Source organism: Mercenaria mercenaria, chromosome 1, assembly GCF_021730395.1.
Source record: "Mercenaria mercenaria strain notata chromosome 1, MADL_Memer_1, whole genome shotgun sequence".
NCBI classification, from domain to species: Eukaryota; Metazoa; Mollusca; class Bivalvia; order Venerida; family Veneridae; genus Mercenaria; species Mercenaria mercenaria.
This window is the reverse complement of record NC_069361.1, coordinates 80173179-80191402: the sequence shown is the minus strand read 5'-3', so window position 1 is coordinate 80191402 and position 18224 is coordinate 80173179. Positions and strand designations below refer to the sequence as shown.

Below are 18224 nucleotides of genomic sequence, written 5' to 3'. Positions count from 1 at the left end.
AGAATAGGAAAAATTAATGATGAACACCTCAAAAACTGAGCTTCTTGTGTTTGGCAGTACAGCTTATTTTGGTAGCTGTTGTACCAAGCTATTAAACATTACTGTCAATAACATAGCCAAACGTACTATTTGATTTTCAACATCAGATCCAAAAGAAATTTCCCGAACATTTGTATTAAATTATTTAAGGAAGCTTATGTTTTTCTTGATGACTAACTGGTGACATTTTTCTAGTCTTTCGTCATCCATTTTTCTAGTCTTTCGTCATCCATGAAAGAGGTCGTCAGCGTTACTACAGGAAAACGGGATAACAGTATCAAGAAATCCCCGAAAACATTTAAAACGAACACCGTAATAGATTAAAATTATGTTGAAAGCACACCGTTAAAACATACAAACACAGCTGTGATGACAAATAATATAGAATTACTGAAAACGAAATAGTTTTTGCTCCAAATTCCATGCGTTGCAGTGTATTTTCCTTTGCACATTACTGATAATCAGGTTTACTTGGAATGAAAACACATAGCATATATAAAATTGGTACCAAATGCCACTTTAAACGAGATTCGAGCTGATTTCATTTACAACCTAAAATGCACTGAAGAAAAATGAATGGCTAGTTTACACCAATTTATTCAAAATAACCCAACGACTTGTGCAAAATTCACATGCACAACAGTTTAAAATAAAATAAGATCCTTTGGACGCATAGAATGTAATCAAGCAAAACAAAAGCAGCATTGGCTTGACTGAGTTTGCTTATCAGAGGTGATGTTAATTGTAACACCCCTCACGTCCCCTAACACCTGCTTCTGCGGAATTTTATTCCTCATCTATGCTCCCAAAGGACTAGAAAAAGTATCAACAATGAATTCAAGTCACAATAGTCGCCTCTGTTTTTCTGTATCAGCTGTTTTGATAACAAAAGTTTCTAACATGTTTCAACTATTTCAGCTTAGCCGTTAAGTTGCAAAAATTACAAATATATTCCACAATTTCATTCGGATAAGTCAACTTAAAAATCAGGTATGTTTCTAAATTTCAATCGCACAAAAAATCACAACTATTTCACAAGTTCAGTTGCTAAATTACATAAAACGACGCACATTTTTTTTCACAGAAAAACCAAAGCTTCTTAGGGTTCAAAGGTCACAAACATGTTTAATGATGCTTGTCACGAGTACCCGGGGTCAATTGTCTATGAAAGTATGTTATTAATGAGATGTTATCTACACATCAAGTAGACAAAGACTACGACCATAGCGATTACCAGGATGCTGCCAATAACTATCCCTACAATGGCCCCGGTACTCAAATCACCGCCACCACCACCGCCGGTACCTCTGAAACAAAACAGAATATTCTGATTTATCAAAACATTGTTGATTCAGACACACCTTTATAGCTCGTTTTGATTCATTTTCTTGCATATAAGTAGTCAAAAGCAATATCTGTACCAGATACAATTGCATAAGATCATTTAGTCCCCCTGTGGACCGTCAGTAAGCAGTATCATAATATCTCCACAGAGGGATGGGTTGTTTACCTTTTACTTGGGACACAATCTAGGTCATTGTGGTGACTTTGAAACGTTAATGGTAGAACAAGAGTTGGATACGGGCTGATCATTTTTACAACCAACTTTAATGTACAAGTAATTTGTCAGTAGACATGGCAAAATGTGTTTCATGTTTTTCATAACCAAACTATCCAGCAACTTGAATGAAGACGTCTAGCTATATGCAATGTTGTTCTCGCATAACATTGCTTTGGACGGGGGTTTGAGTTGATTTTTAAATGTATATATTTTCAGTTATTCAGATCTATACAATGTACAGTAACTTTAACCAATGGAATGGATTCTTTACCATTATCAACTTCTTCTCCGTTAGTAACTAACAACTTCTCTACATACATCAGAGGTGGCGAAAGACTGACCTTAGACATTTTGTCCTCAGTTGATCATAGCTCTCTCTCGACATTACAGGTTTAACGGATCTTAACCAAAATGCCGTAAAGGAAATTAGTATACAACGATAATTAATATGAGCCGTGCCATGGGAAAACCAACATAGTGGGTGTGCGACCAGCATGGATCCAGACCAGCCTGCGCATCCGCGCAGTCTGGTCAGGATCCATGCTGTTCGCTAACAGTTTCTCCAATTCCAATAGGCTTTAAAAGCGAACAGCATGGAGCCTGACCAGACTGCGCGGATGCGCAGGCTGGTCTGGATCCATGCTGGTCGCACACCCACTATGTTGGTTTTCTCATGGCACGGCTCATATTTTCTTTAATATTTACCTTTTCTTACAAAACTATATGTTTACTTAATTCTTACACTTTAATAGGTCAACGGGAGAACAGATATCAATACCCTGTCCACCCTTTCTGTACAAAATTGACATGGTTAAGATAAATGTCATACCCTGATGGAGTTTCGTAGCGCCTGGTGCGAGACCTACTATACCTTACACGGCCTCTACCACTCCGTCTTACTTCGAAAGTGCCTGAAAATATATTCCAGTAGTTATGTAGCATATTTATATAAACATACTCAACAGATTTTAAGAATTAGAAGGGGAGAACGTGGCCCGAGATATGAAATATTTTCTTGATTACATTACACATAAACCATATTTTCCATCAGTACAAGAAGAAATCATACCATGTTTAGAATGGCCTTAAGAATTTAATTGTGCTGTAACGGAAAACAGCAAAATGTATGCACTAACATGGTTCATTAGAAAGTCAATAAGTGATCTATAATTTACTCATAGTTCAACAAGAAAAACTGGGAATAGCCATTAACAATCTGCATAATGGCCAGATAAAATATTCGCTTACCAGGAGTTGTGTGACCGCGTATAATATTCAAAGAAGTAAATTAAAAGGTTGCTGGTTGGATTTTGATACAAGTTAATCCATGACTGACCTTTGATCTCACCGAACGGTCTTGATCCTGAACGAACATGTCTGAAGGATGCGTTTTTACGCCTACTTACGTTAAACATATGTGTCAAGTTATTTGACGAATGAGTGGATATGAAATACTGTTGTTGTTTCTTTTGTTGTTGTTGTTGTTTTTTTCATAAATATGTATATTGACCTTTGGTTCACAGTGCGACCTTAACCTTTAACCAACATGACTGTAAGTTACGTCACTGGTCAAGTTTCTTCTCTGCTTTGCTACTCGATTTATGCAGAAGGAAACCTACCATGCAAAGTAAATCGAGGCCCCGATATGGTTTCAATTGCTCATGAATGCTTCTTTAGTCAAACTTTTTGATCTAAATCTAACAAATTCGTATCTTTAGCAAAGAAACATCACAAAAAAAATATTTCTTTTTCTTCGTTGCTTGCTGTTGTTCTTCTTCTGGAACCCTCCACATATCGGGTGGAATGCTCAGAAGGCCTTTTTGGAAAGCTTGCGATAGGAATGGTGGGTTTTCTACTCTGTTCTACTCTACCAGGAAGAGCTAAATCTGTTTCGCCTATCTGACAAACATTTGTTTCTTGTTATTTGAAAATACAAAAAGATACATGCTATCTGGACCGTACGACCTTGACCTTCTACTGACATGAACGAAAGTTTGGTGCATCACTTTGTCTTATAATAGCGACCAAGTGTGCAAAAGAAGAATGATAATACTTCAAGTTACGTATAAACATATAGAGACGGTCAGGCATACAGATATGCGGACCACTGAACCAGACTTAATATGTCTCCCCAGAAATAGGGAAAGTTATAAAAAACCTGTATGTCATTGTGTGTACGCCTTGAACAATTTGTTACTAAAGTGTCCTATGATAGTTTTTCCCTAGTTATTTTGGTACAGGTTTGTCTTGTGCTCAGTTGTGCGCTTGAATATAAGTTTTATTAAGTCATATAAGGAAGCCAAAGGGGGGTCTTAATCAACTTGTAAAATGTAAGAAAATTGCATTCAAACAGTAGAATAATTATGTTGAATCTTAGTGTCAACCTCTGCAGTTTTAAAAGAAATTTAGTACTACTTTCATTTTCAGTTTCACTTTACCCAGTGCACAAGAACATGACCTTTGCAATGTAAACGCGCTTCTTCAGTACTTGAAAATTGTCCAATGTGATTTGTCTTTTACGGTTTTAACAAATCAGTTGCGATGTGAAAATGCACGCTGTTACAAAGACTGCTATATGGGCTGATTTACGAAACCCTTGGCGTAGAGAAACAAAATAAATAAAATTGCCTTATATAAGATAAACAAATAAAAAATGAGGATGACGGAATATATGGGGAAGTGACTTGTATAGCTATTAACATCGTAAATATCTAACATAACTCTCATTCTATGTCTTGTAGTGGAGGAGGAAAAAAAGGTTTTGTAAGTAAATGAATATTTAATCTTCCTTAGCTGGAAGAGATTAAGAATAAGCATGCTATACAAGTATTGTTTTATGTGAATATAGATTATCATGCTGGTATGTTCGTAACATCTACAAGGTCACACCACGTGAAAAACATAAATGGTGTTCTAGATATTGCAATAACTAAAGTAAAATAATAGATATTCCTCACTAATCTGCACAGGGCCTTGATCAAGTCATATGCACTATATTTAGATTACGTATTTATTCAACATGTTTCTTCCTGGTTCCGAAGGTTTAATCTAAACGTTCGCATATAACTCCAGGCATTGCAATTCAAATATATATATAAATATCCGAAGGGATTGTTCTGGATTTGTTTCATCACTCTCTGTGACAACGTTTCGACGCAGGGTTTTTATCAAGTCACATTCACAATATTTAGATAACAAATTTTCTTAAATATTTTATGTTTGCTGAAAAATATATAATCTTTCATTGTATATGTTACTTCATAAATGTCCTATACCAAAACTGTCACATAGGTTGATAATAGAATTTATTCTAAAATGATATATTCAAAATATACCAATGTTAACAGAAAAATGAAACACCGCGGAAGTATATGATAGTTTTTGCATTATGATCAAAATAGCGGTGGCCCCTTTGGTAAAGAGTGTGTATATCTAATAATTTATGTTAAATTTAGGATAACTACTTAAGCAAACGTATTATTAGTACTCGATGGAGGTTACAGCTTAGCGTGTTTTGATGCCAGTTTCGCCATGCCGGCCCAAGAATCCATCCCAACGTCACAGGGCTTCTAAAACTAAGTGAGTTTAAATGCCAGCTCCGCCATGCTGGTTCCAACGTCACATGGCTTCTAAAGCTTAGTGAGTTTAACTGCCAGCTTCACCATGTCGATCCAAGAATCCATCCAACGTCACATGGCTTCAGGTGGTAATAAGGTAATTACACTCATTCAAACAAAATTATTCATTATTTGTTATGGTTACAATTTGTAAACAAATTTTAAAAAAAACTTACCGTCTGGTAAAAGAAGACTTACAAACACATAAATAGTTACGAACAACAATAAATTCCTCATGTTTTACATAAAAGAAATATTTAACATTCAGCTTAGACCTAATTATTCGTAATTTTGATTGCGCGAAGAACGATATTATTTTATTTCAATAAAACTACTAGACGACAATTGTATTTTGTAATTTGATACCCGTACACGAAATCGATTGCCATCAATACTATATATATTGGCTAGGTTTTTAACAGATCGAAGTGTAATAAAATTGTTTAACATTGAGTTGTCTGTTAGACAGTAGGTAATTATTTGTTGAAGAGCATAACAACCTAGAATCATCAAAGTTGAAAAGGGAAAGAAATCACGAAACAGATCAACGCTGGCTTTTTAAACTGCGAAAAGACAAAATCACATGTGTTCCCTACAGTACTAAAGTATGAAAGAGCATGTATACATGTAGAGATGATACCTAAAACTTTAAATTTATTTTTACAGTTTTTTTGTTGTTTTTTTTTTCAGTGTGAAATTATAGTTTATATCAAAAGTCTCAACAGGTAAATAAATTCAATAGAGTATAGTGTAAGTTTAGTCTACTTTCAACACTTTGAAAGAGCCTATACTGAACTTTCTTTTGTCTTTTAATAAATTCAAAATCAGTTGTTGGGAAAAGAACCTATTTAATTGTTCTTTCATTTTTAACCAATATTTTATGTTAGCTTCAGTTTATTGGTAAATTCAGAGTTGTTCCCCTTAAATTTTCTTGGGTGGGTATGATATACGATCTCGAAATTTAGGCTTACTACCACGAAATTTCGACTTTCTGTTTTCGAAATTCTGGCTTATTTACTAATACCATATATGGACGGTTGCCACAAGTGTGAAAGGATCAATTGATCTGTGGGAATGTTTACAACATGCAGTGTGTTATGTCTGCGAAACATCACATCAGCTGCCCTCGAACTATATTTTTTGCACCCATATGACATAAATAAATTGTTTTATAGTCTTTCATGAAGCAGATAACTCATCATCTCTATTCGCCGCTGATGGCTTTCGGCCAATCCTTAATTATAACATATTTCAATAGAATTAACTGGTCAACATAACTAGTTAGGTCTTTTTTCGCTCCGTTGTATATCCATTTCCTTACAGCATAAAATCAGCATATAGATGCCGCGTTAAAATATTGCCCCGTGTTTGCACAGTCTTATTCTGTGTGGTCTTTTGGGATCTCCGTAAACTAAAAGTCGTCTGATTGTAACCAATGTAAAATTAAATCTGCAAAACAAAACAATCAGCTTAATATCTGTATCAGTGTACGCATGGCGAATAAAGGTGCAAATTCCGGAATGAATACAAAGTTTAAAGGCCATAACTCCGCAAACAACGGTGCGACCGGAACCAGATCTTCATTACATCCCTAAAAAACAGCATGCATGTAAAAATTAGGCATTACGATATGCCCTAATGTTTCAACGGGCGCATTAAACGAAACTCCGCGATGGATTACAATGACGTTAATGACAACTACGATGTGACCCCAGAAACAATAGCGGGTTAGTACTGACAGCCATATGTCGAAGTATTCTCCAATTAAACAGGAAATTATTTTCAACCTCAAGGTCTGTGTGGTCTTCATCTTTGGGACGCTTAATAAACAAGTCAGGTACTGACCACAGACAATCGTTCTACGGACTTCGACGGTTGAAAACCAAACAGTTATTTTAAGACTATTTTCAGTCTAAAATTCACCATGAACTAGTGACCTAAAAACATCAGCAGTCATCTACTAACCAAAGGCAACAATTTCACGAAGACTTTTGTTAGGAAGTGATTTTTAGCCTCAAGTTCAGGATGATTCTATCGCCAGTTATTGACCCGAAATCATATTAAAGGACCTATTGGTCCTGTCAAAAAAGGAATCAACGACTGACAATTATCCTAACCGCCACTGGCGCAAATTGTCTGTAGCTGTTGACCAGAAACCGTTTCCAGTCTAAGGCCACAGTGACCTTGACCACTGAGCACCTCTTCTCAGCAAGGGTAATAAACAGACAACAGGTTATCATCTTAAGGCGTTTGACAGCCGTAGAGAAACGCATATTCCTGTAACTGAACAGAACGTTTCCATCTTGACCTTTCAGCTACTGACCCCAAACCATCAGGGACAATCTTCGACCACAAGCATCATTCTACGACGTTTGATGGTCTTAAGATAAATTGTTCTCCAACTATCGATATCAGAAACCAACAGTATTTCAGTTAATGGTTGGTGGACCAAAAAGTAAGCAATAGTTAATTATAACAGATGTGAGAGGGGAGGGAGCACAGAAAAAAGGCTTTTAACAATAGCAACATGTCATTTTCTTCTTTTGGACGAGGGTGTGTATACTGCTTTGCCCATGTACCCCGTAAAAACAACCTCGTTTCCCTTCAATAGCTTGAGAACGTTTTCGCAAACACTAAATTAAATAGGACGGTGGATAAACCCTACTTCTTTCATGGTCAGCAGGTCAAGGTCACATTGACCTGAGCCTGAAAAAGTTTCCCATCATTAATTGGAGAACGTTGGAACCTACGATGATCAAATTATAGGCTTACCTCATGTGGTCACAAGATGACCGCTACTGTTTGGGCTAGTCGGTGACAGAGACTGAGATTTCACACGATGATCACATGTTTGCTATTTTGAGAATTATAGTAGGTCAAAGGTCACAGTGACCTTGAACTTAAAATGGTTTCTGGTATATTATGCGTAGTTCGCCCATACAGTTTCATAGACCAAGTTCAACCTCGAGACAAATAGTTTTGTCGGTAACTTACGACTGTAAAACTCCGTAGGATGATTGTCTGTAGTCAATAGGCAGATAAACCCTGTGGTCAAAGGGGTCAGTAGGTTAAAGCTAAAGGCTAAAATGATTTCGTATTAATAGCTAGAGAATGCTTAGGTCTAAACCCATCACAATTCTAGTACATATATGTATGTCTATGTTCAACAGTTTACCCAAATTATTTTAGGGGTCAGGAGTTCAATAGTCAGTGTTACACAGGGTCAGAATATACATTTTCAGAACGCCTTGGTCTAAGGCCATCTGACCATCACACTCTATGGCACAATTGTCACTATTCAGTAAAGGGTTCTACTGTTTTTCGGATAATGAGGTAAACGGCCCAGCTTAGGGAACACCGAGAAATCTGAAAATTTACATGTTACCTTTGACAGGCTACCATGCAGGAAGGAGGCAGGGGCACATGCGTTTCATCCATTTCATTTAAATTTATTTTGTTAAAATTGTTGGCAATCAAAACAGACTTGCTGAATTATTTTTCATTTCTTTCATTACAAGGGGCCATTTGATCCATATAAACTTGATTTTCTTTTCTGTCTAAACCAAACTAGAGGGAATGAACAACATGGAAGGTTTTTCATCTATTAAACTTACTGCAAAAATAAAACAAGAACAAATTTAGAAAAGAAACAACAGAGTTATATTCTGGATTTACATCACATTTTGATCAATATCTAACTACATAAAATAAGTTAAGTTTTCAGATGTACAATACAAAACTGTCAAATACAATGACAATGCTTGTTAATACACAACCTACATTTAAACTATATAAAGTGTTTTAATGTACTGCCTCCAGAATGACAATTTTGCGTGATATATTTATATTTATTCTCATACGCTACTTTGACATCCCTTGGTTTTTAATGTAGCTTATCAGAGTAAATGGCTGCAAAATATTATTACAGTCACACCTAGACGTTTCTATACATTTAAAAGAAACTATTTATACAAAGAAATGTAAACACTCAACAACTTTTCAGCCTCCCTAACATAATGACATAACAGCAAACCAAGTATAATGGAATGTAAAAATCATCTAACTGTAGTCAACAAATTCTCTAACAACACTTAAAAACAAAACTCACTCTCTCAAACTTAATAGCGGTGTGAGATTACTTACCAACAATTCTTTCTTTCTCATTTTGTTCTACATTGTATATATGATAACTTAACCCCTTTGGTAGTAGTTATAAAATCAACGCCTGTTGGTTCATTCGGGAAATGAAAAAAAAATCTTCAAATTCGCTTTTTTGCCTAGCATAAGTCTTTAGGCACATTCTTTTACAAAATTTACTATGATTACACAGCACTCATTTTTATGGCACTTCAAAAAAAAAAAGAATACTAAGTTTCTTCTAATTCATCTAATCCTACTTAAAGAACAGCAGAAAAAATAACTTGGTAATCATATTTCACAAATGACATTTGTTCAAACCGAAACAAAAATTCAAGAACAAAGAAACACTTAATACAATAACTATTACTCAGTGACAACAAGAGCATATGAAATGGTGATAATGAATATGCCTAAAAAAGTGAAAAAAAAGGTTATGTCTTTTCATCTGACTCTGAATATGAATGTCTATAAAACCTATACTTATCTACTAGGAACAAGCACTGCACACCCACTTTGAGTCTAAGCCTACAGAAACAATACGATAAAAAGTGGAAAAAGAACAAATATTTCAGAGATAATTTGAACTTGACCAGCTGGAAAAAGCAACAATTATTTGTAAACAGCCAAGCACAAAATATTTCTGCATTACACTCGTCACATCTAACAAAAAATAAAGAAGTTTCCAAACTAAAATGTTAACTTTTTAAATATGGCAAAGCATTCTGTATCACTTAATGAACTCAAAAGTAAGTAAAATATCCCTGAACATGTATAAACATACAATTTGAAAAATAAGAAAATAGAACAAGTGAACCATAGTGGCCCTCAGTTGCTCACCTGAACCGTGAATATATTTATGACACACAGATATCATGAATGGTAACAAATGTGTTTACTATAAAAAGGAACATAACATGACAAGTGCCCCTATTTGAATAAATTTGAGAACAGACCTTACGCGGACACTACAAACCCTGTATAATGAAGATCAATCAAACTGTTTAAGGGAAAAAGTCATCAAAATTTATTTCTAATTCTAGCTCAAATGACCCCTAAAAGGGACCAAGTGCCTCCATCTGAAGTAATTTAAGAAAGCACTTTACTAGAATGCTACAGAAAAAGCTTGGTTGAGATCCATAAATCGCTTCATGACAGATTGTTTAAAAGGCATTTCTATTTTCAGCTCTAGTGGTCCCAAAAAGGGGCCAAAGTGTCCTCATTTGTATAAACTTTAGAGAGGACCTCACAATGATGCTACAGACCAACTTTGATTCAGATTCATCAAGCAGTTCATGAGATGATGTTGTTTAAAGGTATTTCTATTTTTACCTCTATCAGCCCCTAAAATGAGCCAAGTGCCTCCATTTGAAAAAGTTGGGAGAAGACCTTTTAATGATGCTACAGACCAAGTCTGAAGAAGATCCATCAAGCGGACCAGGAGAAGAAGTGTTTTAAGGTTTTTCCTATTTTTAGCTGTAGTAGCCCATAGAAAGGGCCAAGTGTCCCCATTTGAAAAAAAATGGAAAAAATATTTAATGATAATACAGACCAAGATGAAGATCAACATTGTGGTTCATGAGAAGTTGTTGTTGATAGGTACTTGTATTTTAGTTCTAGCAGCCCCTTTAAAAGGCCAAGCGCCTCCATTAAAACGGATTTGAGGGAGTACTATGCAAAAGTGCTACAGATCAAGTTCAGTGTAATTTTGACCACAGCTGTTTTGGAGAAGAGGATTTTTAAGTTAAAACCTTGAAGACAGAGAACAAAGGCCTGACCATTTACCTATAGTAATAGCTCACCATGAACAGAGTTCAGGTGAGCTAAAAAATGCAGGTGGATTTATATTTTCAACATAATACTTGTATCCGATATGGTAATGTGCAATGGTACAATACATTTTTAACAACTGTAAAAGTCATTAATCTGTGACTTGGTCATATTAAGACACAGTGTATGAGCACTTGTATAGCCGACCGCAACTCTTTTTCATCAAACATTGTAAGCAAAATAAAATTGGTGGACAGTCAGAAGACTCTTTTTCAAATTAAATATTTCTTTCAAAATTTCTTTTGATACTCAGGGAAATAACAGTTGAACCAGTACCTATGTACCAAGTATCTATATGTATCTAAAATCTAAGTAAAAGTAAAATTCTTCCCGTAAAACATTGATGAACCAGGACACTGCTTTTTAAATTTGCTAAAACAGTAAAGTACCAAGTGTGTGTTCGAAACTATTTTGTTTCTTTTTGTCAGCAATGAGTATTTCCCCTAAACAAATAAAAAAAGATAAGTGCAAAAAAATCTTTCTTTGCAGTTTTATTATAAACATCGTAAAAAAAGTAAAAAATTTGATCAGACTCATGCCTGAAAATTATCTTGTAAAACTTTTCTTTTCTAACAAAAATAAAGCATCTGCTTGATGAAAACAAAACTTTCGTTTAAAAACAACAAAAATAAAACGGGTCAATTTAAAAATATGAAGCTTGTGCTCCTTGAGTACAGTCAAATTATAAACTGTTAACATTCTGAAATTTCTACACAAACTATCTGGAGTTATTCTATTTTTTTTTTAACTTCTGCAGTCCATCATTATTCTACTTTTCAAAACTCTTATTTTCCTTTTAAACCTTCATGTTTGAAAACAAAGAACAATCAGCTAAGAGAGTATTTGATGTTTAAGTGTAGATCTCCCTTGGACCCTGTGAGGTTTACAATTCATCTTTCTTCTGATTTATCCATGACTTCACACCTTCTATATCACCATCTACCTCCTCCTTGTTGTAGCTTGGTAAGGCACTGTGCAAAAAAATAAGATCTTGATGAGGTAATAATTATGTCTCTGAGTTTCAATTAAGTCATACGAACCAACTTGTTCATACAGTGATTTTCCAGCTTTTTAAAGTGGAGGACTGCCCAAGGTGCATCTCATGCATTATTTCAGGCATTTAGGTGGAATTCCACATCCTGAAAGGAGTTTAAACCCTCAGTGGTGATTGGAAAGTGATTACCCAGTAAACGGTGCCAAAAGAATTCAATATAAAGAGTTTAAAGCAGATGACAAAGATGAAAAGTTTGATAAAGAGCAATTTCTGTACAGAGTGTTATTCTTGAGAAGGTTATGTTTGGGTGGGCATATGCTGGAGAATGTAGTGTGATAAATAGTATCAAATCATTGAGCTGTAGAATTTAAAATTGAGTTTGTTTTGATTTTGTTTTATATTGTTATATAGTTAACTAGAATTGTGTCCATAGGCCAGAGATGCCCCCACATTTATGGTCATATTCAGATACGATTGAGCATCTGACAAACTTTGAATCCATTCCTTCAAAAATAGCACTCCAAATTTCTATACAATAGCCTATTTTGTGAAATAAAGAAAGGGTCATAATTCTAGAAAAAAAATAGCACAGACAAGTCAATTATTTATGGTCATCTTCAAGTCAAGAGCCTTCATCTGTAAAACTTTCAAGCATATCCTTTCAACAGTGTTTGAGGAGTTGGACACACAAGAACTATTAAAGGGCCATAACTGTGGAAAAAATTAGTCACAGCAAAAGTTCCTTCCTTTATGGTCATCAGCACATCAAGCCTGTTTATCTGTGAAAGTCTGAAGCAAATGAGGCTAATAGCATGGGAGGAGTTGGACACACAAGGTTTTGGGAAGTATGTACATACGGACAGCAGCATCGCTATATGCCCCAAACTAAACCCTAGGGTATAAAAAGGTTCTGGTGTCTTGTTACTTTGGCCATGTGTAAAAATGTTTTCACCTTCAGTTTGAATTGTAACTATTTAATATATCATAACTTTCTGGGGTTTCAACAGAGGCCCCTATTTACCATGCAGCCAAACATGACTTACAGGCATTCTTTTGTTCCTAGGCAATTGAAAACTATAATGAAATCCTTTGACTGTAACAAAGTTTCTGAGAAAACTTAATCAATACAGTAAATTACAGAATTATTTAAGATCATAAAGAGTAAAAGGCACTGTATATGGATGGACACTTATACATTATATTTAAAAGAAACTCTGATACTTACTTTACAAATGCTGCTGACACTTTATCTATTATGCCACCTGAATAAATAAAAAAAGAATTTCATGTTGGAACATTCTATAGAATATAATTGTTTGGTTTTGCATCATGTGTCAAGCATAGCAGCTGGTAATGGCTATATGACTTGTGTTGAAAACTTCATATTAAACTAGTTCTAGTTTAACCTTTAGCCTGTTAATTTCTAAAACAGACTGGTCCATCATTCAATTTGGGCAGTACCATTTATTATTCGAAAGGGTGTTCAATGAAAATTTGCGTACTGAATACCAAACAGTGCAGACCATGATCTTGGTCTGCACTGGTCGCAGAGGGAGAACCACTTGCAGACAGCAGGCCTACAGTTAAAATGACATTCAGATCAAAGACACGGTTCATAAATAGTTTAACAGTATAATTTCACTTTAATTAACCAAATACAACAAACAAGAGCTGTCAGTGGACAGCGCGCTCGACTACTCTCATTGCTTGATAGTATAATATAAGCTATGAGTAAAACTATAACATTACAAAAAGCATATTCTAAGTCGAAAAGGGGCCATAATTCAGTCAAAATGCTTGACAGAGTTGTCTCCTCCTTTTTTACAGACTGGGGTCATGATGGTAAACAAGTATGCAAAATATCAAAGCAATATCTCAATGGACTTTGAAAATATTTGGGGTGGTACACAAACTTTAACATTTGTGTGACGCTCACGCTCACGCCGACACCGGGGCTAGTAGGATAGCTCCCCTACTCTTCGAATAGTCGAGCTAAAAAGCAACTTGTCAGAATGTAACAAAGAGTAATTAACCCATCAAGATACTCAAATAAACATACTCACACTTACATTGTATTTACACAAATTGCAAAAAGTAACACTTTTACTTGTTTGAAGACTTAAGGACATATGCTAGAATTTGGTGCGAAAATTTTCCCAATAACAGAATTTCTTCAAACTTTGGATATTGAAGTACAATCATCTAAGAAACAAAAAAATGCAATAAAAATCATAGGTCACCAGTATCGAAAAAGAGTTATCTGCCCTTGAAAACCGCATTTCCCCCAAAAATGGCGTTTTCAAGGGCAGATAACTCTTTTTCGATACCGGTGACCTATGATTTTTATTGCATATTTTTGTTTCTGAGATGATGGTCCTTCAATATCCAAAGTTTAAAGAAATTCTGTTATTGGGAAAATTTTCGCCCATCTCATATACAGGGAATTCTAGCATACGCCTTTAAGAACATACCTGGTTGACATACTGTGTTAAGACGTTGGAAAATAGCTGGCTGACATATTGTATTTATAAAGACTTAAGAACATACCTGGCTGACATATTGTGTTAAGACTTAAGACATACCTGGCTGACATATTGTGTTAAGACTTAAGAACATACCTGACTGACATATTGTGGTAAGACTTAAGAACATACCTGGTTGACATATTGTATTGCAGACACCTGAACAAAGGTAGCAAAACTTGCAGTACTGAAAAAAATATATATAAAATATCAAAGCATATAAATTACATGTACCATGTAAATCCAATCCACTCTCTTCTACTATCAAGTAAAGAAGGCATCAGGACTTAAACTCTATTCAAAGTTTAAACAAAAAGAGATAATTATTTTTTTTTTCTCAAGAACAAGCAAAAAAGTTACAAAAAAACACAATAAGAGCTGGATGTGAAGAAACTATAACAAGTATTCATACAGCTGCCTGCCTGGAAATCTTACCACATCAATGAATATGAATATTAATATCTTGATTATACCTTGCACATGTGACAGTTTGGTTTTGTTGGACTTTTCTCACATGGACAGTCTTCTTCACACAGCTTGCAAAACTGAAATAAAATTCAAGAAAAAAATGTCACGTAGAAAATTAAACACAAAATGTAAGGACCCAGACTGTGAATTAATATTTGTGTCAGACACAGTGATGTGGATTAGGTTATACACTGTCTTGAATTGAAAACATATCACATCTATCGGCACAAATAATTTCTTCCTAAAAACATTTTCTCCTGTGTATACCTATCATAATGTATGCATTATAAAGTAATAAAGCTGTCAATGTGGAGATTTTTCTGTGCTATAAGAAGCATCACTAGCACTTGTTACACTCATTCTGGTTTTATTTAGCATGTTTAGATACACAGATCATTTGTTACTAATAAAATAAGAAATACTGCATATACATTAGTTTTGACCCCCTTTAAAAATGAATAAAGTAACCAGGATATCCCAGAGCTTTTCATCTGGACCTGTCCATTCAAACTTGGAAATTCATTCACACTAATCGCTTATTTTATTAAAAAACATTTCTTTTCTTCTGCAAAAGATGTCTGTAACAGAGGAAGAAATTTTGTGCTTTCCAAAATCAAAAATGAGCGTGAAATATAATTACCAAATTAAGATTAAAAAAAAAAAGTGTTTTTTTTAAATCTTCGAAAGTTTCTTGTGCCACATTTGGGAAAATAACCTTTTTTTCCACTTGGGAATTAAGTGGCTGAATATATCAACCTCTGTTTTTGAAGGATGAAAAGCCCAGTATCCAGTCATAACAGGTTCAGTTGTAACAAGAGCTGTCCATAACACAGCATGCTCGACTTTTCTCAGTGCTTGACTCTGTATTAGAGCTTTGCCAGTAAAAGGGGCATAACTCTGTCAAAATTCAAATCAGAGTTATGGGCATTGTTTCTCTTGGTGCAGGGATTGCTCTGGGTATGTTTTAGCTGTCGCCAACACTTTCAACATTTGGCAAAAGTTGGAGTCAAAGAGGTGCCACTGGGGCCAATACTGGTACCAGTGGTGTTGGTACCAGTGGTGTAGACTTAGGTTTAAAGTCAAAAGCTTTGATAGTAACAGAGCTATTTGACTTCATCAAAAACTTTAACCAAAAAATTCTAAGTTAAAAAGGGGCATAACTCTGTCAAAATTCAAAAAGAGTTATGGGGATAATTCAGGTTTTTTTTCCTTCTATAATTGGGGCCGTTAATAGACCGCTTCCACTCAGAAAATTTCTTTTAAATCATGCAATTTTCCCCCAAAATTGACTTCACATCAAGTTCTTTATTCCCCTTTGCCCAAGTACTGAGCAAATAGCAAAAAATATTTCCCCAAATCACAGGCCTAGCTGGGCCCATTCCACTCTTGGTAAAAAAAACCTGGGATTGTTTCTCCTGGTGTAGACTTTGACAGTAAAGAACTGTATTAAGTTTCAATTTAAGCCAATAGCTTTGATTGTTATAGAGATATTTGACTTTATCAAAAACTTTAACCAACAGTGACGCCTACACTGGGGCGAGTGAAATAGCTCTACTTTTTCTTAGAAAAGTCAAGCTAAAAATCACAATTTCAATTTTTTTTTAAATTTTACATTTTTTTCTTCATGAAAATGTTATTTCTAAACTACTACAGGCCTGTATCTGGAACATGGATGGTCAGTGGATTTTCATTTTCAACTACACGGCACTTGACAAAATATTTCTGGAGCTTTTCACATTCTTTCTAATTCAAATTAATTTAATACAACTTGAAAAAGAGTGGAGTCATATTTACATTAAATTCTAGGGCCAAGCATGCAATTTTTAGGATGAACCAATCACAGCTTGACACACATTGAGGGGCAATTTCAAACTTCACATTGCCTTTCAAAACTTAAAACTAATTTTCCAACTGGACTGTACAGCAAATCAAACCAGTTTAATGGATATATATAGTAACAAATAATAAATTAACAATCCACCGTAGGAAATAATCAGTGTAATTGTAAAGTCACAATTCCGGAACAATTCTTTTAAACATGATACTGTTGAAATGCCCCCCGAAAATGAACATTCCTGTAAAGTACCTTGCAGTAATCACAGTAGCCGCATAAGGAACCTTTGGCATATTCTAACTTTTCCGAATCAACCTCCACTTTTTCTTGTTCCATCTCTTGTGTGTTGGCATCTTTGCTGGCCAAAGAAAATGACAAAGTAGCCAAGAAAATGCAGACCGAAACCTTCATGTTGATACCGGCGACTGTGAAGAGTAATCAAGAAAGACAACTCAATACAATATATCCCGTCTGGTACCGTACAATTGCTTTGATAGTGCGTACGTTTGGAAAAGGTATTTGATTCATCAGAACTTTATGTCCTAACAGTTTATCAGTACTGTATGCTGTTTTGCTGTAGACTAGGTTGTGTTGGTCGAGACTGAAAATGTAATGTGGCTATTAAAAAAAAAACATGGAGCGAACAGGGCCTTTTTATCTAGATTTCTACTGTGATTTGTATGCTATTACAGAGTCAATATAGCCTAAACAATCACCTTTACAAATGTACAAATATAATAAAGGCGCAACTTGATACTATTTTAGCCAAACTTATTTTCAGGATAATAAGAATATTTAATCGATATCTGATATAAATAGCTAGAAGTTTAAGACATTAAGTAAAACTAATTTTATAAGAAAATAATTCGTTACTTTCTTTGATTTTAAAGTTTGTACCATATTGAATCCAAATATCTATCTATCTATCTATCTTTCTATCTAGCAGCTGCGTGTCAGTGCGAGAAAAAGTTAAACAAGAGTTGTACATGTCACTATTAGTGACATATGCCCCCAAAGCGTGCCCAAGAATGCTACAGTTGTCTGCGAATAATAAATTAACTCATTATGGGGAACATTTGTGCCAAGTAGATGATAGAGTTATTAACGAGACAAGAAACAGACCATATTAACATTTGACTTCTAATTGTGACCTTGACCTTGGAGCTATGGGTCTGGGTCTTGCGCATGACAAGTCATAACATTACAGGGAACATTTATGCCA

General features: G+C 35.0%; 1 protein-coding gene across 1 annotated transcript; it reads right to left on the bottom strand.

The window, feature by feature from the left end:
• Nucleotides 1-8854: 8854 nt before the first annotated feature.
• LOC123532646 (sarcoplasmic reticulum histidine-rich calcium-binding protein-like) lies at nt 8855-17452 on the bottom strand. The gene is made up of 5 exons (XM_045314163.2): nt 17255-17452; nt 15174-15245; nt 14833-14887; nt 13404-13440; nt 8855-12155 (listed from the first exon to the last, which is right to left on the bottom strand). The coding sequence occupies exons 1-5, from the start codon at nt 17411-17413 to the stop codon at nt 12068-12070; spliced, it is 411 nt and encodes a 136-aa protein (XP_045170098.1). The 5' UTR covers nt 17414-17452; the 3' UTR covers nt 8855-12067.
• Between the last annotated feature and the right edge of the window lie 772 nt (nt 17453-18224).